The sequence below is a fragment of the Dermacentor variabilis genome, chromosome 5, assembly GCF_050947875.1.
Source record: "Dermacentor variabilis isolate Ectoservices chromosome 5, ASM5094787v1, whole genome shotgun sequence".
NCBI lineage: Eukaryota > Metazoa > Arthropoda > Arachnida > Ixodida > Ixodidae > Dermacentor > Dermacentor variabilis.
In genome coordinates, this window is record NC_134572.1 from 125,813,434 (window position 1) to 125,830,091 (window position 16,658).

The window sequence follows — 16,658 nt, forward strand, 5'->3', positions numbered from 1 at the left end:
CAGAACTAAACATAAAGAATTACATAAGGCTTACACGTGGAAAATTACGGGTAATAAAAATAAAGACAAGAATTCCACGGTCACGTTGCAGAGAGAGGAAAATGAAAAGGCATTTCGAGCACCTACATGCTTGACGTTTCACCATTTCCTCACAACAGGACATCACATGCTCAATCAGTTTGAATGGTTATTTTAGCGGCGGTCACCAACTGGGAGACGGTCAATATCTATTTGAATATTACGCTGCATTTTGTATACATTAAAACTACAAATTCTAGTTCAACCTACCTGCAGTAGGCGTGAGCTAAGAATGAGCGATAGCATAATATATGAATATTGGGTTGCGCTCACACACTTGTAAGGAACCGTTTTATTCCAGCCGAGCTCGCGCTACACCCCGAGGATCAAGCTTTGCTGCCGGTGATGATATATAAAGATCAAGAAGATGTACAATGGATGATGATATGTGGAGATGACGAAGTTGAAAGTGAGGCATGTGTAGCGCCCACAATATAAACGATCGCGCAAAGTCTCCTCCCGGCATTATTTCACTCAGCAGTGCATGCATTTTGTAACTACAGCACGCAGGCTGGCTCCCGCACCGCATGGGCAGAGGCAAGACAAGCTCACGCAAACACGCACACGCAAACACACCTTACGCAAACATGCACGCGCGCAATGCGCGACAAAATAAACACTACTCGGCGCAACTCACGTGCATCGAAGGCGTATGCGGTGCGGGCGAGTATTGTGAGAAGAAGGCTGACAATAATCCGAAAATCCTTTATCCAAGGGAGAAGCGGCCTCGGGCCGTGATCACAGTGGCGTGCCATGTCACGGCGATCATGCCACAGTTCCGACGAGCAACGCCGGCGATTAATTATTCACAGCGCATCGTAATCCAGCGGTGTTGGCCAAGTGATACCGATCGCGCTCTCCTCTTGGTCCCTGCGGCCGGAGCAGGAGCGCCGTCGCTCGAGGCCAGACACCGGCGCGACAGCCACCACGCACCACCACACGCACCACTCACTGCTTCGACGCCACGCACGGGCAGAAAACGAGGAGCGCCGCGTACGCGCATTCATGCCGCGCCAGCGCCCGCAACACGGAGTCGACCGCGTCTGCGATGAGATCCGACCGCGCAGTCTGCGCCGGAGAACGGTAGCGGGGGCAGGGCTCTCGCTCCCTGCCGCTGCCGTCGTAGCGACACCAGCGCCGCTTTGCGTAGCGCGGCCGCTGCCAGTGTTTGTACGGAGAAGCGAGGAGGGAAGTCCTGGAGCGGACGTCCGCGCTGTTCTCGCAAGAAGACCGAGCGTTCTCTGTATCGTTGGCGGTTTCATCTGCCGAGCGCTTGAACGGGGCCATTGACAGGTCACTGTCTGGATGGACTGAAACGCGTTATTTGGATTGACGCGAGTCTGTGAAATGACCCTTACATACTAACGCGCTTCCATGTTATCCATATGGTCGCCACGCGCCACTCGTCAGATTATAAACGACATGAAGTGCTTGCACACCGAATCACGTGGTATAGACAGCGCAGCGTAGCTCTGCAGTGGCTGTCCTCTCACTACGGAGCAGCAGGCAACGCACCTGCAGGCTGCGCTACTGGTTCAGCACACAACACTACAGGGTAACTCCGTGTACCTTTCTCTAGGAATGGCGCCTTAGATATTGTGTCTTGTTAAGCCGTTTCGCATGCAGTGGCCCGTCTAAACGGATTCAGAGCAACAGTACAGACCCATTCGGGCTTATGGCTCAGCGCGTGAGTTTTGCAAACCGTGTGACCTTCTACAGGCGTGATCATGTATGTTTACAGCGCATTCGGCTAAATAAAACCTTCAGAAGCAGGCTTTATTGGTAGGGAGAGGTCCGCATTAGGGGAGAGAGAGAGCGAAAAGGGTAAATGAAAGACGGGGAGGTTAACCAGGACCGCGTTGGGTTTTCTACCCTGCACTGGAGGAAGGAATAAAGGGGAGGAAAAGACTAAGATAAGAAGAGAACGTCCACTGGTGATATCACCGACGTAATGACAGTTCTCTACTGTATATCCAGGCGGTCACTCAGTCCAGTATCCTTCGGAAATTGCCGCGGCGCTTTTGTTGCCTTTTAGCTGCGATATACGAGGCCATGGTCCCGAGATCTTGATCAATGCGGAATGTTTTCCATCTAGCTGACTTAGAATTATGTGGAGGTCATGTCTGTCACTTTCAAAGGAGGGGCAGTAGCAAAGGTGGTGCTCCATAGTCTCATCCACACAGCATGCATTGCATTTCGAGCTATGGGCCGATAAATCCAAAATCCACATGCATTGGTGAATGTAACGACCAGGCGCAAGCGACGCAGAACTGTTTGTTCACTTCAAGGAAGGCCAGATAAGAAGCACAGTTGGATAATTGGGCCGTAAGAATGCAAACCGTAGTGAGTGAATTCAGGTGTGTGTCACTTTTGCATAGTGGGCGCCAGCTTGCTTAAGTATTGCGCTGTGACAGTCCTCGACAAAGGTATAAAAACGAGATTAGTCCCTTTCTGTGCTTTCCTAGCCGCTTCGTCGGCGAGGTCGTTGCCAGAGATACCGCAATGACCAGGCAGCCGCTGAGACACGACGTCGTGTCCTTTCGCGATGACATGGTGGTGCGTTTCTCGTATCTCCGGCACGAGTCATTCACAAGACCAGTGACGAAAAACTGACAAAAGACATCGCAGGGCCGCCTTTGAGTCGCAGAATATTGCCCACCGATTAGCCGGTTGTTCATCAATACAATCAACGGTGACTCTGAGGGCAACAAGCTCAGAACCGGTCGGTGTTGTCAAGTGAGAAATCTAGTAGCTGATGCTGATTGGTCTTAATGGGATAACCGCTGCACCGGCAGAGCTGATCTGAGTGTAACCATCCGCGCATATGTGGAGCCAGTGAAAGTAGAAAATGTGCGAACAATCTAGAGTTGCTTCTCTCAAGGCCGGGGTTGGCACGTCAGACTTCTTTTTTATTCCTGGGGTGAAAAAGTGCACTTCATGTAGCCATAAACACCACAAAGCTGACGGTGAACGTGCTGATAATGTGAAGCTCGACTGTAGGGAGGCACGATGAGTGTTGAGAACGACAGGATGCTGAGCTAGTTGGTAAGGATTCACTATGCAAAAAAGAGGTGAGGCGTGCAGATAGGCCACAAGAGTAGAAAAGCGGACAACACAAACGCCGACTATTAACTGAAGGGAGCACTGAGGCAAAAAAAGAAAAAAAAGACACAAAATTCATCTGCGCAAGCTCAGGAATGGTATCACCACGTGTCAGTCGGGTACATGTGCCGGTCTACATGAGATATAACTGTTAAGGCACTTAATCTCTTACTTATGTAAAGTAATCAAAGGCTGACTCACGCACGCGCTTCCACCATCATAGATATGCCATGCCTCTACCATAAGACGCGTATCTTCCTTCTTATGCCTGTACAATATCGCGCATTCATCTAACTCTGGCGTGCAGTTACAATCTTGGCAATCTAGGGAAAGATTAGAAGGCGATCCACCGGTTAATGACCTTTTATGGTCCATTAGCCTCTGATTGATACACCGTCTCATTTGCCCTACGTAGAACTGGCCACAGCTAAGGGGAATTTTATAAACCACACCCATACGACAGTCAGTAAAACTGTTGTTCATATTGTGCTTCACTGGACAAATATCTGTTCTTTTTTTGCCTTTTACCTGCTCCTTTTGCCTCTGTACGGCAGCGCATATCTTATCTAGCTTATTGGGAGCAGTGAAAGAAACATGCTTGATTGTAACTGCACGCCAGAGTTAGATGAATGCGCGATATTGTACAGGCATAAGAATTAAAATACGCGTCTTATGGTAGAGGCATGGCATATCTATAATGGTGGAAGTGCTTGCGTGAGTCAGCCTTCGATTACTTTACATAAGGAAGAGATTAAGTGCCTTAACAGTTATCTCTCACGTAGTCCGGCACAGGTACCCGACTGACACGTGGTGATACCATTCCTGAGCTTGCGCAGTCGAGTTTTGTGTCTTCTTTCTTTTTTCCCCTCAATGCTCCCTTCATTTAACAGTCGCCGTTCATGTTGTCCACTTCTCTAGTCTTGTGTCCTGTCTGCACGCCTCACGTCTTTTCTTTTTTTTTTGCATAATGAGCGTTGACCACGTTAGGGAATGACGCCTGTGGTCGTCGTTCTCGCACGTAAGAAAGATGGTAGGATTACACTCGTTAATTGTGGCGAATGTGCGCCCTCAGCGTGTCGGTTGGGATATAAGTCGTGAGTGGGGGGTCTCGAGGCATTATACCGCTTCCGGCTGTCTGTAGAGACGCTCCGCGGAAGGCCGAGGCAAATGCGTAGTGCCTCTGCTTGCACGCTATGAAGTGCTCGGAGGTTGGACTTGCAAGTTTTCGAAAGCACGGGAGAGTTACAGCGCAGAAATACGATAAAATATGCTCGGTACACCTGTAGCATGGAGCCGACTGTTGACCTCCATGTTTCCTCGGTGATGAATTTGAAGACGTGGGCAACAGATGTGAACTTCTTAAGTGGGCAACATGGGGCTCCAGAAGAGGTCCCGGTCGACAATTACATCTAAAACCGATGATTTCTCTTGTAGGAGTGAGGCTGGTGTAGGATTTGGAGGACGATCTCGCCGCTGCCACCAGTTGAAGGGTTTGTAGGTCGTAGAGAGGAACTTGGGAGGAACTAGGCGTACAGGGTTTATTTACAGTATTTAAATTTTAAACAAGAGATACATTCGACAGTCTAGCGTGGCTCCCAAATTGAGCATGCAAGACGAAGCATACAGCAAAAGAGCACACAGCTCACGAGCACGAACACGAGCACACAGACGAGCACACCTAGCAGCCGACAAACAGCTGCTTATAAGCACTCCGTGTTCCCTAGATTCCTAGTTGAGGGAGACGTTCGACCAATCAGCGTAGAAAGTCCTCGTAGCCGGCCAGCCTTTGAGGGGAGGGGGTAGGGGGGTTTACACACACATATTCCGCACAGGTTTCACTGCCCCCTCCGAGGTGAGACGGGCGTCGCAAAACTCGGGGCTTACGTCTTGAAAGGCGCGTTGGTTCCCCGAGCTGACCCCCGCAGCGTGGCCGCCGGTTGTCTATTGTTTTGCGTCCTGTAGTCACCACGAGTGTCAGCAGACTGTGACGAATCCTGGGGCCCACGTACCGCAAAGCACCCTTTTGTTAGGGAAGCTCTTCTTGCTTCAGAGAGACCATATCGGCGGTGGCGGGTTCAGTAACAATAGTTGGTCCGCCGATGGCGTTTAGTCACAATGGCGCCGAGGGGGTGTTTAAGCGGCACCTCGAGGTCCCTACGAAATGAGTCACCGCAGCAATTGTGATAGGCTTCCATGGTTCTCTTCGGGGAAGCTCGCAACGCTCGCAGCTGCAGCTGGCTGAGAAAACTTGCATGTTGCCACCTCGGCAGACCATTCCTAACACTGGTCATTGATGCATACCAGATAACTTGTCATTGCTTTTCGCGTAAGAGCGATTGGCGAACAATTTTCTGTCGAGATGCTTAGTTCTTGTGGGCAATGATAGCTAAATATCTGTTACTGCCCTGTGTAGCCTTGCACGAACCTGCAGACGATTCACTGGTGATGGCCAGACGCAGATGTAATCGGCGTAGTTCGGGAAGCTGACTGTTTCTGGTGGACATCCGGCAGCCCAAGAAGCGCGAGGTTGAAAAAAAAATAGCTAGGGCTTAAAACACCACCTTGGGGAAGGTGCTTTAACGTGTAGTGGTTGAAAAGGTGTCATTGCTGGGGGCGTGATCGAAGACCCCGTAGGGTTTGCCATACACGGGACAGTGCCTTGGGAGGTTCCAGTGACTCATAAAAGCATAGCCATCTTTGAAGCTCTAGCTTATACATTCGGTGCCGTAACTTCTTTTGCATGTGCCTGGGTGCTCTGAGGTCGAGAATGGACAAATACGGTCTAATTGAGTATCGGACTCCGTACGCTTTGGGCGGTGAATGTGTGAAGCAACGCATGAAGTATGTAAGCAACGTGTGAAGTAAGCAACTTGTGAAGTATGAATTCTAACCTGCGTGCGATGTTTCTTGCATGTGCTTTCTAAACGATCTTGAAGGACTGACCAGTGAATTTGTCGAGAGACCACCGGTAAGGAAATCTCTCGTCCATCGATTCTCACATAGGTTGGAATATGATTACTTCCATGGGTTTCACTATCAGTGAACCACTGCACGCCCGAAGTAAGGCCACGTTACACCATTGTCAAATCTGGGCAGCTGCTACACTTTGTTCCTCGCAGAAAGAAACGGCTTCCATCGTTTAGAACCCACAAGTTGTGGTCTGTTGCAAAGGATATGCGTGAACTGCCTCTTAAATTTGTCCTCGAATTTCCTCATATTTGGTAGTGAGCGTTCATGTCTATTAGAACATACAGCAAGAGTTATTATAGAAGGATATGTCGCAATTTTGTCCTCTAATGCGTTTAAGACTGCAAAGTAAGGTGTCATTCTTTTCACTGCGATAGAAATTGAAACAACGAATTCGTCTCGACGCTTTCAGTTTGGAACAGTATAGCGACCTATTTAGCACTGTATTCAAGCATTTGCGTAAAAAGGGAGTTTTCTACACTCTTCGCAGACTAGCTTGACACAAAGAATCTACTCACTAGGCACGATCATCTGTGCCTCATAATCCCGAGAGATAGCTCAGCCACAATCAAAAACGCAAGATCGAGTGAAATGAAGTGGATGATTGACTTTCGCATCCTGGCCAAGAATAATTAACGGAAAAGGTCGTTTCCGGCATACTAGTGCCAGACGTCTTGGTCAAAAAACTCAGAAAGTAAATTAGCATTCTCTAAAATCTCATGCACATCCGTTTTGCTATGCCTTTCATGCGGGCTATCATGACGACTGAGATTCTTTGTGAAACGTACACTGTAGTAACTGAAACACGCACCAGGGAAGTGTTGTGGTACTTTAAGTTGTAGGCAATATAAAATAAGGCCAGACCAACGAAATGCGCAGCAGGACATTGAGATAGTGTCACTTAATTCAAGGGGGAAATATGGCCATGGTGTTGCAGAGCAGACGAAAGGCATCAACAACAGGTAATTGTCATAAATGTGCAATACGGGAATTTACCAAACGTGCGCCTTTTCTTCGACAGTTCCTGAGATAACGTATCAAGGCTGGCTGCGTGATTTCCGAGGAATGAGATTTGCTGCCCCTGAGAGTCGTGCATACCACAGGTAAAACAATAATCAAATAAAAACTATTCACGTTAGAAACCCGGTGATCACGAGCACCAGTGGCCTGTCAACTCGCCCTCTCACGATCGAAGCGTTCAGGAAAGAAGCAACAAGGAGCGCCACTTTCGTTGCGGCGTAGGAGAGAAGAAAAGCGAGATTAATGGCCAGTCTCTAATGAAATGGGCGAAGCCTCGCGACACCTCTCGGTCTTGTTCGCCGCAAAGAGAGAGACCGAGAAAGAGAGACAGAGAAAGAGAGAGAGAGAGAGAGAGAGAGAGAGAGAGAGAGAGAGAGAGAGAGAGAGAGAGAGAGAGAGAGGACGGGGCATAATAAATACGGCCTGTCTGCGCACCGAGGGGAAATAAGCGTTTCGCTGGTGCGGCGTCCAAAACAAAGACCTGTCAGGGGATGACGCGTCCGACCACTGGGGTTCAAAGCGGGATTGCGGCCATTCGTATTGCTCGTGGGGGTGAGCAAACCGCGCGCAAGTGCCAGCTACACGACACGCCCGTTTCTGAACGCCAAAGAACGGGTTTGATTGCCGACTGCTGAGCACGCATTCTGACGAGTGCTGAATACGAAGACCCCTGTTTACTTGTGCCGTTTACATCCATGCTAATGAACCGCAGACGATCGGCAATACTTCGCCGGTCTTCAGGGCGAAAGGCCACTGTAGACGATAAGTCCAAATATAATGTTCTGTTCCTATTATATTTAAGCAAATTATAGAAGTTGGGGTGAATTTCGTTACATAGGCACACGACATATAGGGAACAGCGATAATGGCTCACTGACATTGTTTAACGAATTTTCCTTAGTAACCACCAGTATTACTTAGTGGGCAGGTGATCGTACAGGCGGGTAATCTGAAGACGATCGGAACGGACGAACAGGGGGAAAGAGGAAAGCCTTGCTTTTAACCTTTTTGTGTACCATCGAAGAAGGGGGATTCTCTCCTCTTTAAGCTCAGAGCTTTGTTGCAGTACAACTGTATTTCAAGACACTGAAACTTTTTGAGCATCACAAATTCTGAACTGCGTCTTCAAACACCTGATTAGAGAGAATTTTGCAATCTACACAGTAAAGATGCCGCATACGCTCTTTTTTGCCATAACATTCAACCAAATCACCCATGTTAGCATTTAGCCGCGCACCAGCAATCTCATCCTTCTCTTCTAATAACTCTCTCTCTCTTGGTGCGGAATATGCCAGAGAGTGTAAATTTATTAATCGTCTAACGGTCACCATAAATTTGATGAAGAGATATGCGTGATAAAAACTAATATACGAACAACAATATACTGGAGATGATGTATTGCCGCTAAATGCACACCCAACATTCGACGTAATTATTTCCTTGATCTCCCGTGAACACAATTCTGAGGTCGTTCATTATTGTGCGCCTAATATCTCGCTTCCCTGTCTTGCCCCTGAGGCTGTAAAGGCGCCTCTCCACTTCGGAGCCCCGCGCTCTTATCTCGAGAATAACGCTCTCGTTGCTCTTATCTGGACGACAAGACTGGTGGACGTTCTTTCTTAGCTAACTACCTCTAAGAGATATTGCCCCGCAGCTGCCGCTCCCCGAGCCTGTCTCGGCGAACGCTGCTCGATGCCCGACTTCGCGGAGGGAAACGGGGACAAGAACGGGAGCCCGCGAAGGGAGAAGACGGGACCCTCCCCAGACCTGGATCCCTATCCGACGCAGGCTTTGGGGGATGTGTATAATGGCCCAAGCTGCTGGCGCGTTTCTCGTTGCAAGGTGCACGCAGTCAGCGTCCGTAGTGCGTTATTTCCGAGGACGCTGTAAAAGAAAATTGGGAGGCGGAACCGATGGATAGCTGGAAACGTGGAGTGAGTCATGCTCAGGCATTGCGGGGGTCAGTCCTCTTGGTCCTCCAGCTAACGTGCTCGCAGCGGAGGGAGGGTTCGGAGGGAAGGTTCACTATAGTGGGTATTCGTTTGTGCTGCAGTGAAAGGGAAAGTGAGCTGCACGAGAGAGATTCTTGTTTGGGAAGTAGGAACATGGGGTAAAGTGCAGCGCAGTAACTGTCTCTCAGATGAGGGCACCTCAACCGCGCTGCACAGGGGGGGAAGACTATGAGCTGCACGAAGCACCTATCGAATCGACAGCACGTAGCGCGTTGTCGATTTTGAGAGAACGAGTGTTCCCTTCTCGACAACCGCCCCGTCGCATGCGACACTGATTTCCCGAATTACTCTGTAAATGCACTGCAGAGGGCACCACGTCGGAGCGAGCTAGGTGCTAAGCATGGGCCGTATAACTAACCTTTTTTTTCAAGTCAAGCATTGCATACTGTGGTCAGTGCGAGCTTGAAAAAAACAACTAATCTATTTAACTGGCGCCGCTGTGTCAGTACGGGCACCCCACTGTTCATAGTTGTAGAGCGCGAAGGACCAAGGCAACTCCATAACACAGGACGAGTGCTTGAGTCGACTTTCTTCGCGCTTTCCTAACAATGAATGCACAACAACTCGCCCACTTCTCCATTATGTTACGCGCCACCGTTGAAGGTGTTTACATAAACATCCACATGCAAAACTGTCGTGGCAACTACAGGTGTGTGACCTAGAGAAGTCTATATATTCGTTTGAAATGATTGGTGCGCACCTGGTGATCGCCTCTTTTATGGGTTCTGAGGCATTTTTGAACTAACTAATGCGCGCCTGTCTGTGGCTCAAATACATTTTCTTCTGCCATAATTGGGAGAAATGAAAGCTGCGCGATTTCACACAAAGTAGAATTCCCACGTATTAATCTCGGACATGGGCAGAAAATAATACTTAAGGTGGTGCACCTGTGGTTCTCGGACATCATGCCCACGACATCTACTGTATTTTTTGAGAATATCACTGGTTGCTAGTAGACGAAAAGTGTAGTTACGTAGGCGCTGTGATGTCGCGTTGGCACGTTCTAGATAGCACGCAGAAGAGCGTAAGTCTGTTGGTTGCTTGGTTAAGGTATCAGCTACAGGCGATGCTAGCCTGGAAGTCTGGGCCGACAATTGACTGTGCGTCCATTATGCTCTTCAAAAGTTTGCTACCACATGACCATGAGTGCAGTGTCGCGCAGATATGCAAGTAGAAGGCGTGAGACCTCCTCACCCACAAGCTTCGGTCCTTCGGAGAACGTTGCCTCTTGCACACATGCGTGTGAAAAGCCTCTTGTCCGTAGATTCCGAAGTAGAGTCTCCGTGTTATGGACTCAACGTCTGCACTTCAAGCTATCCTCCCGTGCCAAACCTCCTAACAAATTGTGTCCGAAATCACTGGCTTCATTTGGGAATTTGAGCAGCGAAGGGCATAATATCGTCTTGTACTGGATACCGCCTAAGTACTATTGTAAAGTCAGCATGTGGTACTTGTGGCGATGGGGACGTCGCTTCACGTGGGTTTGACCGGATTTGTAGGTAATCACTCCACACGAGCGTATTTTCCGCGTAGTCAACGTGCGTCGCTATAGTTCCACGAGTTTAAACTTGTTAGCTCTCAAATAATAGACGAGACAACGGCGCTAAAACGTTCGATCATAGAATACCAGCTAGCCCGATGTCTGACATTTACATCAGTTCATTCTATCGCAGTAATGAGAGAATACACGGCACATATTTTTGCGGCCTATTCGCGGAAGTTCCAGAAGAACCGACTGTTCCGTACGGTCATGAGGAAATCCTACTCCTCTCACGCTGTACAGAAGAGTACTCCTCATTCAGAACAGAAACACTTGCAGCACCAAGGGAGGTATTCTGCGACGATCACTTCGGCGATACTATCACCTTCGCGTGACGTAGGGCTCTAAAGTAACTGTTTGGGTCTGTTGGTGTGCCATAAGTACGTATAGAGTTGCGTCTTGTGTGTAGCAGCGTTCTTTCTTGTGTCCGTGTCCTTTATGCGCAACCCTGTGTATACGTAAAGCTCAACAAGCCAGTCAGCTCATCCGATTTTGCTCAACCAGCCAATCAGCGCGCACCTGACGGCGATACTGTTGCCGAGACGATATTATCGTCGAAAGTGGTCGTCGCAGAATACGCCCCCAGATGAGCTATTGATCGACCGCTTCCTTGCACTCAGCCCAAGATGTAGAAGCAGCACGTTTGACTTTAGGCAGGCAATGCTGGGGTGTAGGGGCAATCGTTTGTTTGCGATGGTTTATTACCAGCTAGCCCGACCGTTGCAAAAAACTTTTGGCGCATCTCTCATGCTTCCAAATGCTTAAGCGTCACTGCACGCATATTGAGGAAAGAAGACGTTACTTCTCGTATTACGTTTCTCGGATCATCAGAAGGATGACCCAAACAAACTTCGTAATTGCCACCTCAACTAAATGGACCTGCGTTCAGGCCGAGAGTGGCGCGAACGATGAGTGGCGGGAAGGCATTCATGCGATGCGCTGAGCCCGTGTCTCCACCCGCCGTTCCGATGCTGGACGCAAATGGGAAGGCTTCATCTGGCTGTCCCGAATTTATCGCGCTGAGAAGCGTCGGAATCATAAGGGGCGACGCCAAGGCTGGGCGTTGTTCTCTGTAATTTGCTCGGGTCTGCATCACGGATGACGGCAAACTGATTGCAGGTACGCGCCGTACGCACGCTTTCGTATGGTCGCTCATGTGTACGAGACAACATGGCAATTATACGGATGATACGGAGGCTGTTAGGAAAGTTTTCTGCGCCCAGGAACAATACGACTCATCTGGAGGTTTCCATACGGTGAGTTAGCCATCGTCCCTAAGCCCGAGCCGGACGTTTGCGCGGCTTCGGAGGCCTAATTATTTAGTTTCGCCGCCGGGAGCACTGCACCAAAGAAGTTTGAAGCACAAAAGAATGGCTTTTGAAGAACTTGCTACTATACGTAAAATTACTTTGCACGTGAATCGATTTTGTGATCGTAAAATGCTGGGGCTGTGAAGTGCTTCAAAAGTACCCTTGTTACAGCAGAACAACAACTGATCGTAAAAAAAAATTGACATACAGGAATGAAGAAAGAAAAAAGAAAACCTTCGGAAGAACTGAGGAATATTCTACGGTGGTGGAGAAATTATACATCCCTGCAGAGAAACAGGCAAAATTGCGACCAATGCCTACTAGTAGACTGTAAAAGGCGTCACTGACATATTTCTGCTTTCATAAATAGACTAGAACTGTCTCTTAGCGCTGCTCATGGTTTTGTGTTTGACGTTCTTTCGACAGTGTGCCTTTGTGTAAACGTAAAACCAGGCTTACAAGTGTACTGTAACAACCAATGGTGTTAAAAAAAGTAACGCTTTTCTTTTCCTTTCGTTGAGACAGAGAAAGTGTAGGTGCGACAACTTGCGGCTCATACGGCGACATTTAGAACTACTGCTTTCAAAGAGAGTGACTGAACTTTTGTTGGTAGATGGCACAAAAGCCGAAACACGCAAGACATTTCCTTTTAATCGTTGAGCACACCAAAACGCCTTTACGAAGCTCCCAATCCTTCTGGAAATCTTTTTGGCGCACGCATTACACAAGAAGGACTGAACAGTGTGTAAGACATGGTTGTGTTTTAGGGTTGTCCTAACTCAACCCACGGTCGGTGCTTGCTTTAAATATGCGACACAGTATATCACATGCAGTTGAGAACTGCATTGTGCTTGAAATGAATTTATTTCAGAGAAAAATATAACCTCGCCATAATTTCTGAACGATAGGTACGTGTACTTGCACACTATAACTTCCGAACGTACCTACGTACGATCTTTGACGGGGTCGTCTGAACTTCGCTGCTTGCCGGGACACCCGCGTATTTCTACTTTGTCCACGCATACATTATAGGGAACCAAATTATATTAATTGTATTACCCTTGACTTTTGGTCTGCGCTGTAATCGCTCAGGTGGAACAAAACGTGTCGATGATGGCGCTGTATTTCTGGCAACAAACACAACAGACTGCGGAGACGTCTTTTTGTCACCCTCTTGTTGGCGTTTTTGTCAGCAATGCCGCTTTACCCGAAGAACTTGCGTTTATGTGGTGAAGCCACACCAAAAGGAGCAACTGACTTGAGACGGATTGCGCATTCAAAAACGGGGCGTCGAGTTATGAGAAGGGAGAAGAGTTCAATGCTGTAAACTAGAGTGGGTTGTATTTATGTAGTGCGGGGACATAAAAACAAGTCAAGAAGATGGAAAATTGGGCGAGTTAGTGAAGCTTCATGGCAGCTACTACGCGATAGACGCCGGCTACTGGAATACGGCGCTGAAACGCAGCGCTGTATGGCGTTCCATTCTATTTCTTTTGTGTACGTCTGTTAGCCTGATACAGAAACAAATAGAAACTTCAGAAAAGTAGAATATTGGGCCAGTTGGTTATGCATATTTGAGTACGGTGAAGCGCGATAGACGGGACAAAGTAAGGCGACACAGATAAACTTCTGCAGCGAAACTTTTCTAATAAACGTTCAGAATTGTCAGTAGCGCTTGTTCCATCTGTCTCACCTTATTTTGTGCCGTCTATCGCAATCGTCTTGTTTAAAGCTGACCAAGGAACTCCCGAGGAACTTTAAAATGAAGCAGAGTTTCTTCTACTCTCCCTTTTGGGCACCGCAGCCCTTGTTAAAACGCAGGTATTAAGGCTGGGCGAGCTCCCGCAGGCACTGTACTTCTCCAGCGGCTACGAGCAAGAACTGTCTCTCATTTTCATGCGGCACTGAGCACCTTCCAAATTTTAGCACTAAAATGACTTAACGGAGTCATCTCGACCTGCCATGGTCTTTATCGGACATTACTTGCAGCCTCAGTGTACCTCTACTTAAACGCACCACTCCAACTGCCAAAGCAAAGTATGTTGTAGTGGACCACATGATCGCAGCGTATGAAAGCCACCTGCAAGTGTACACGGACGGGTCAGTGTGTGCACAAACAGATAGCAGCGCAGCGGCATTCTACATACCCTTCCTTGATGTGACGTGGCTTGGCCCCCTGGATCGCGTAGTTTCGTCTGCAACAGTAGAAAGCGCCGCAATTACTGCGACGTTTACGAAATTCGGGCCTATTCTGCAAGAGATGTCGTGGTGCTGACGGACTTAGCGTTACAACGATTACATCGTGACCTACCTCGAGAGAAGTTTACAAGGTAATTTCTGGCACTGATTAAAGATCCAATGAGCCAGGGATTTAATGTAAAATTTCAGTGGATCCCATCCAACGTAGGAATTGAAGGAAATGAGAAAACTGGCGCTCTTGCACGCCTAGCGCTGACGTGCGTCCCAAAAGAGAGAGCGCCAAACATGTATCAGAACTCGAAGGCTGCCATCCGCAATCACTTTAGGGTGATCCACAAGACTCCACGCCAAGCCTGTGTGACCGATGGACTTAGTGGCGAGGAAAAAACGCTGTTGTACCGCATCAGGACCGACTCCGCGTACACCACGGCTCGGTTCTTCAAGACTGGACCTTGCGCTTCCCCACTATGTACCATCTGTTGTAATACCGGCGACAGTGAATATTTCATTTGGCATTGCCCGAAGTTCGACACAGAAAGAGGAGCGATGGTCGAAAAGCCTGCAAGAGAGTGTTCTTACGCAAATGACCTTTGAAGACGTTTTTCCCGGTGGCCGCGCGGCAATCAGGAAGAGTGCAACGACTGCTTATTGCATTCCTGCGAGACATGGGGCTTATCGACACCTGGTGACGCACCCATGGTCTCAACTTATAGGAGGCTCAGCGGAAACATTTGTGGGCTACGTATGCCACGCTAACCCTGCCTGCTGCAACATTACCACCACCTCCACCTCCCGCGCTTCACTGTACCCAAAAAAGTAAGTTGACAAACCAGGAAACACAATAGGTGTGTTTTTAATGGTGAAATAAAAAGCAGATAGTACATAACATGTTTTAAGCATGAAATGCTTTTAGCTTCCGTTGTCGGCGACCTCCGAGTGACCTTGAGCCAAGAGCCAGAGCCGTTATCCGGGCAAGTTGACAAGGAAATTTATTCACCCGTAGGCACGCTTACAACGGTGGTATGAACGTAAAGTACAATATAAGGTACAGCACATGTAATACATCATACTTGATATAAACAAAACAGATTAGCTAATGAAATAATAAATGGTGTCTGCTTGCGAGAACAACACGACATTATCGGGGTAACAAGTCAAAACTTAAAAAAAAATACGGTCTCTGACCCGCAATCCTTCGTACAGGACCACATTACATGCGCTAGTTACTGCCCAAACAAGTTACAAAAATTATTGCTTCCGAGTTCTTTCTAATGTTTGTTCACAATATCACTCAATTTATAACTTCTAGTACGCTGAAGTTTGATGACAACTGTTAAACCCTCGTTCTCGGCCTCTTTAAAAGCGTTATATTAAAGCCTTTAAAGGTTGTCTCTTCTCCTTGGGAGGGTCATAAATGTAAGAGATTTCATATACTGAGAAAATTTTGGGCCACTCTGTTGGTGACGTGTACCGAAGCATCGGAGTGTCTATTTGTGTGTTTTATTGCAATTGCAATTCTTTAGACACTCCAGACGTATTTATGCCGTTGCCGTGATGCTCCGCATAACGTACAATGGTGATAAAATCGTCGGCGCGCCATGTGCTGCATGTGCGAGTGAAAGCTTCTGAGGGTGAGCCGACTATGGTGACTCAAACTGGAGCGCGTATGAGAGGAAAACGGGGAGGAAGCGCGCCGTTTTCCGCGTGCAAGGCACCGGGGCGTGCGAGGGAGGGGGGCGTCCTATTCCGGCGGCAGCACAGCCGCTCGCGACCGCGCCGTGCTTTGTCTTGAATCTGCGAAGGGGACAGAGTGCGCCGAGTTCTGATAGCTTTGCGTGCGCTGTGTTTTCGCCGCTTTGTTCGCGTTGAAGCGAGAGGAAGCACGAAGGGCAATTCACCCGCTGCTGCTGCAGTGCTTTCTCACTCCAGCGTTTTTGACAGCAATTGTGCGCTGCCATAGAGTGAGATGTGTTCGCTACTGCGCCCGCGACGCCATGCTTGTTAATTTAGTTAGCCAGCGAATGTTGTCTTTTACACGGCCGATAAAAACTATCTTTTATTTACTTCGCATAGCTGTCTACCAATTTGCTATCGCAATCGATGTCCCTCCTTTCGGGCGAAGCTGCGAATTTTACAATGCAGCTGTATATTTTTCGTGTCCATGAGTCAAAATGAAAAGGTGAGCGTAGGCCGATTCCGGAAATATTGCAATACCGGGCCGATCCGGAGCAGAGGTGAAGCAAGCGTCCGGCGCTCCAGCAATAATAATAATAATAATAATAATAATAATAATAATAATAATAATAATAATAATAATAATAATAATAATAATAATAATAATAATAATAATAATAATAATAATAATAAATGAAATAAATCAAAATGCGTTGTTTAAGATCAATGGGTACACTGGAATCGTTTGGAAACAGC

The 16,658-nt window shown here is 48.0% G+C and overlaps 1 protein-coding gene and 1 long non-coding RNA gene across 2 annotated transcripts in view; one reads left to right on the plus strand and one right to left on the minus strand.

Moving 5' to 3' along the window:
• Nucleotides 1-1,124, minus strand: part of LOC142583145 (protein sax-3-like) — a 181,969-nt gene extending 180,845 nt beyond the window's left edge. Inside the window, exon 1 of the mRNA XM_075693489.1 lies at nucleotides 716-1,124. Within this exon, the coding sequence (XP_075549604.1) occupies nucleotides 716-833 (118 nt within the window). The 5' untranslated portion in view covers nucleotides 834-1,124. The remainder of the gene's footprint in view (nucleotides 1-715) is intronic.
• Nucleotides 1-16,658, plus strand: part of LOC142583148 (uncharacterized) — a 298,712-nt gene that overhangs the window by 81,891 nt on the left and 200,163 nt on the right. The gene's annotated exons all lie outside the window — the stretch shown is intronic.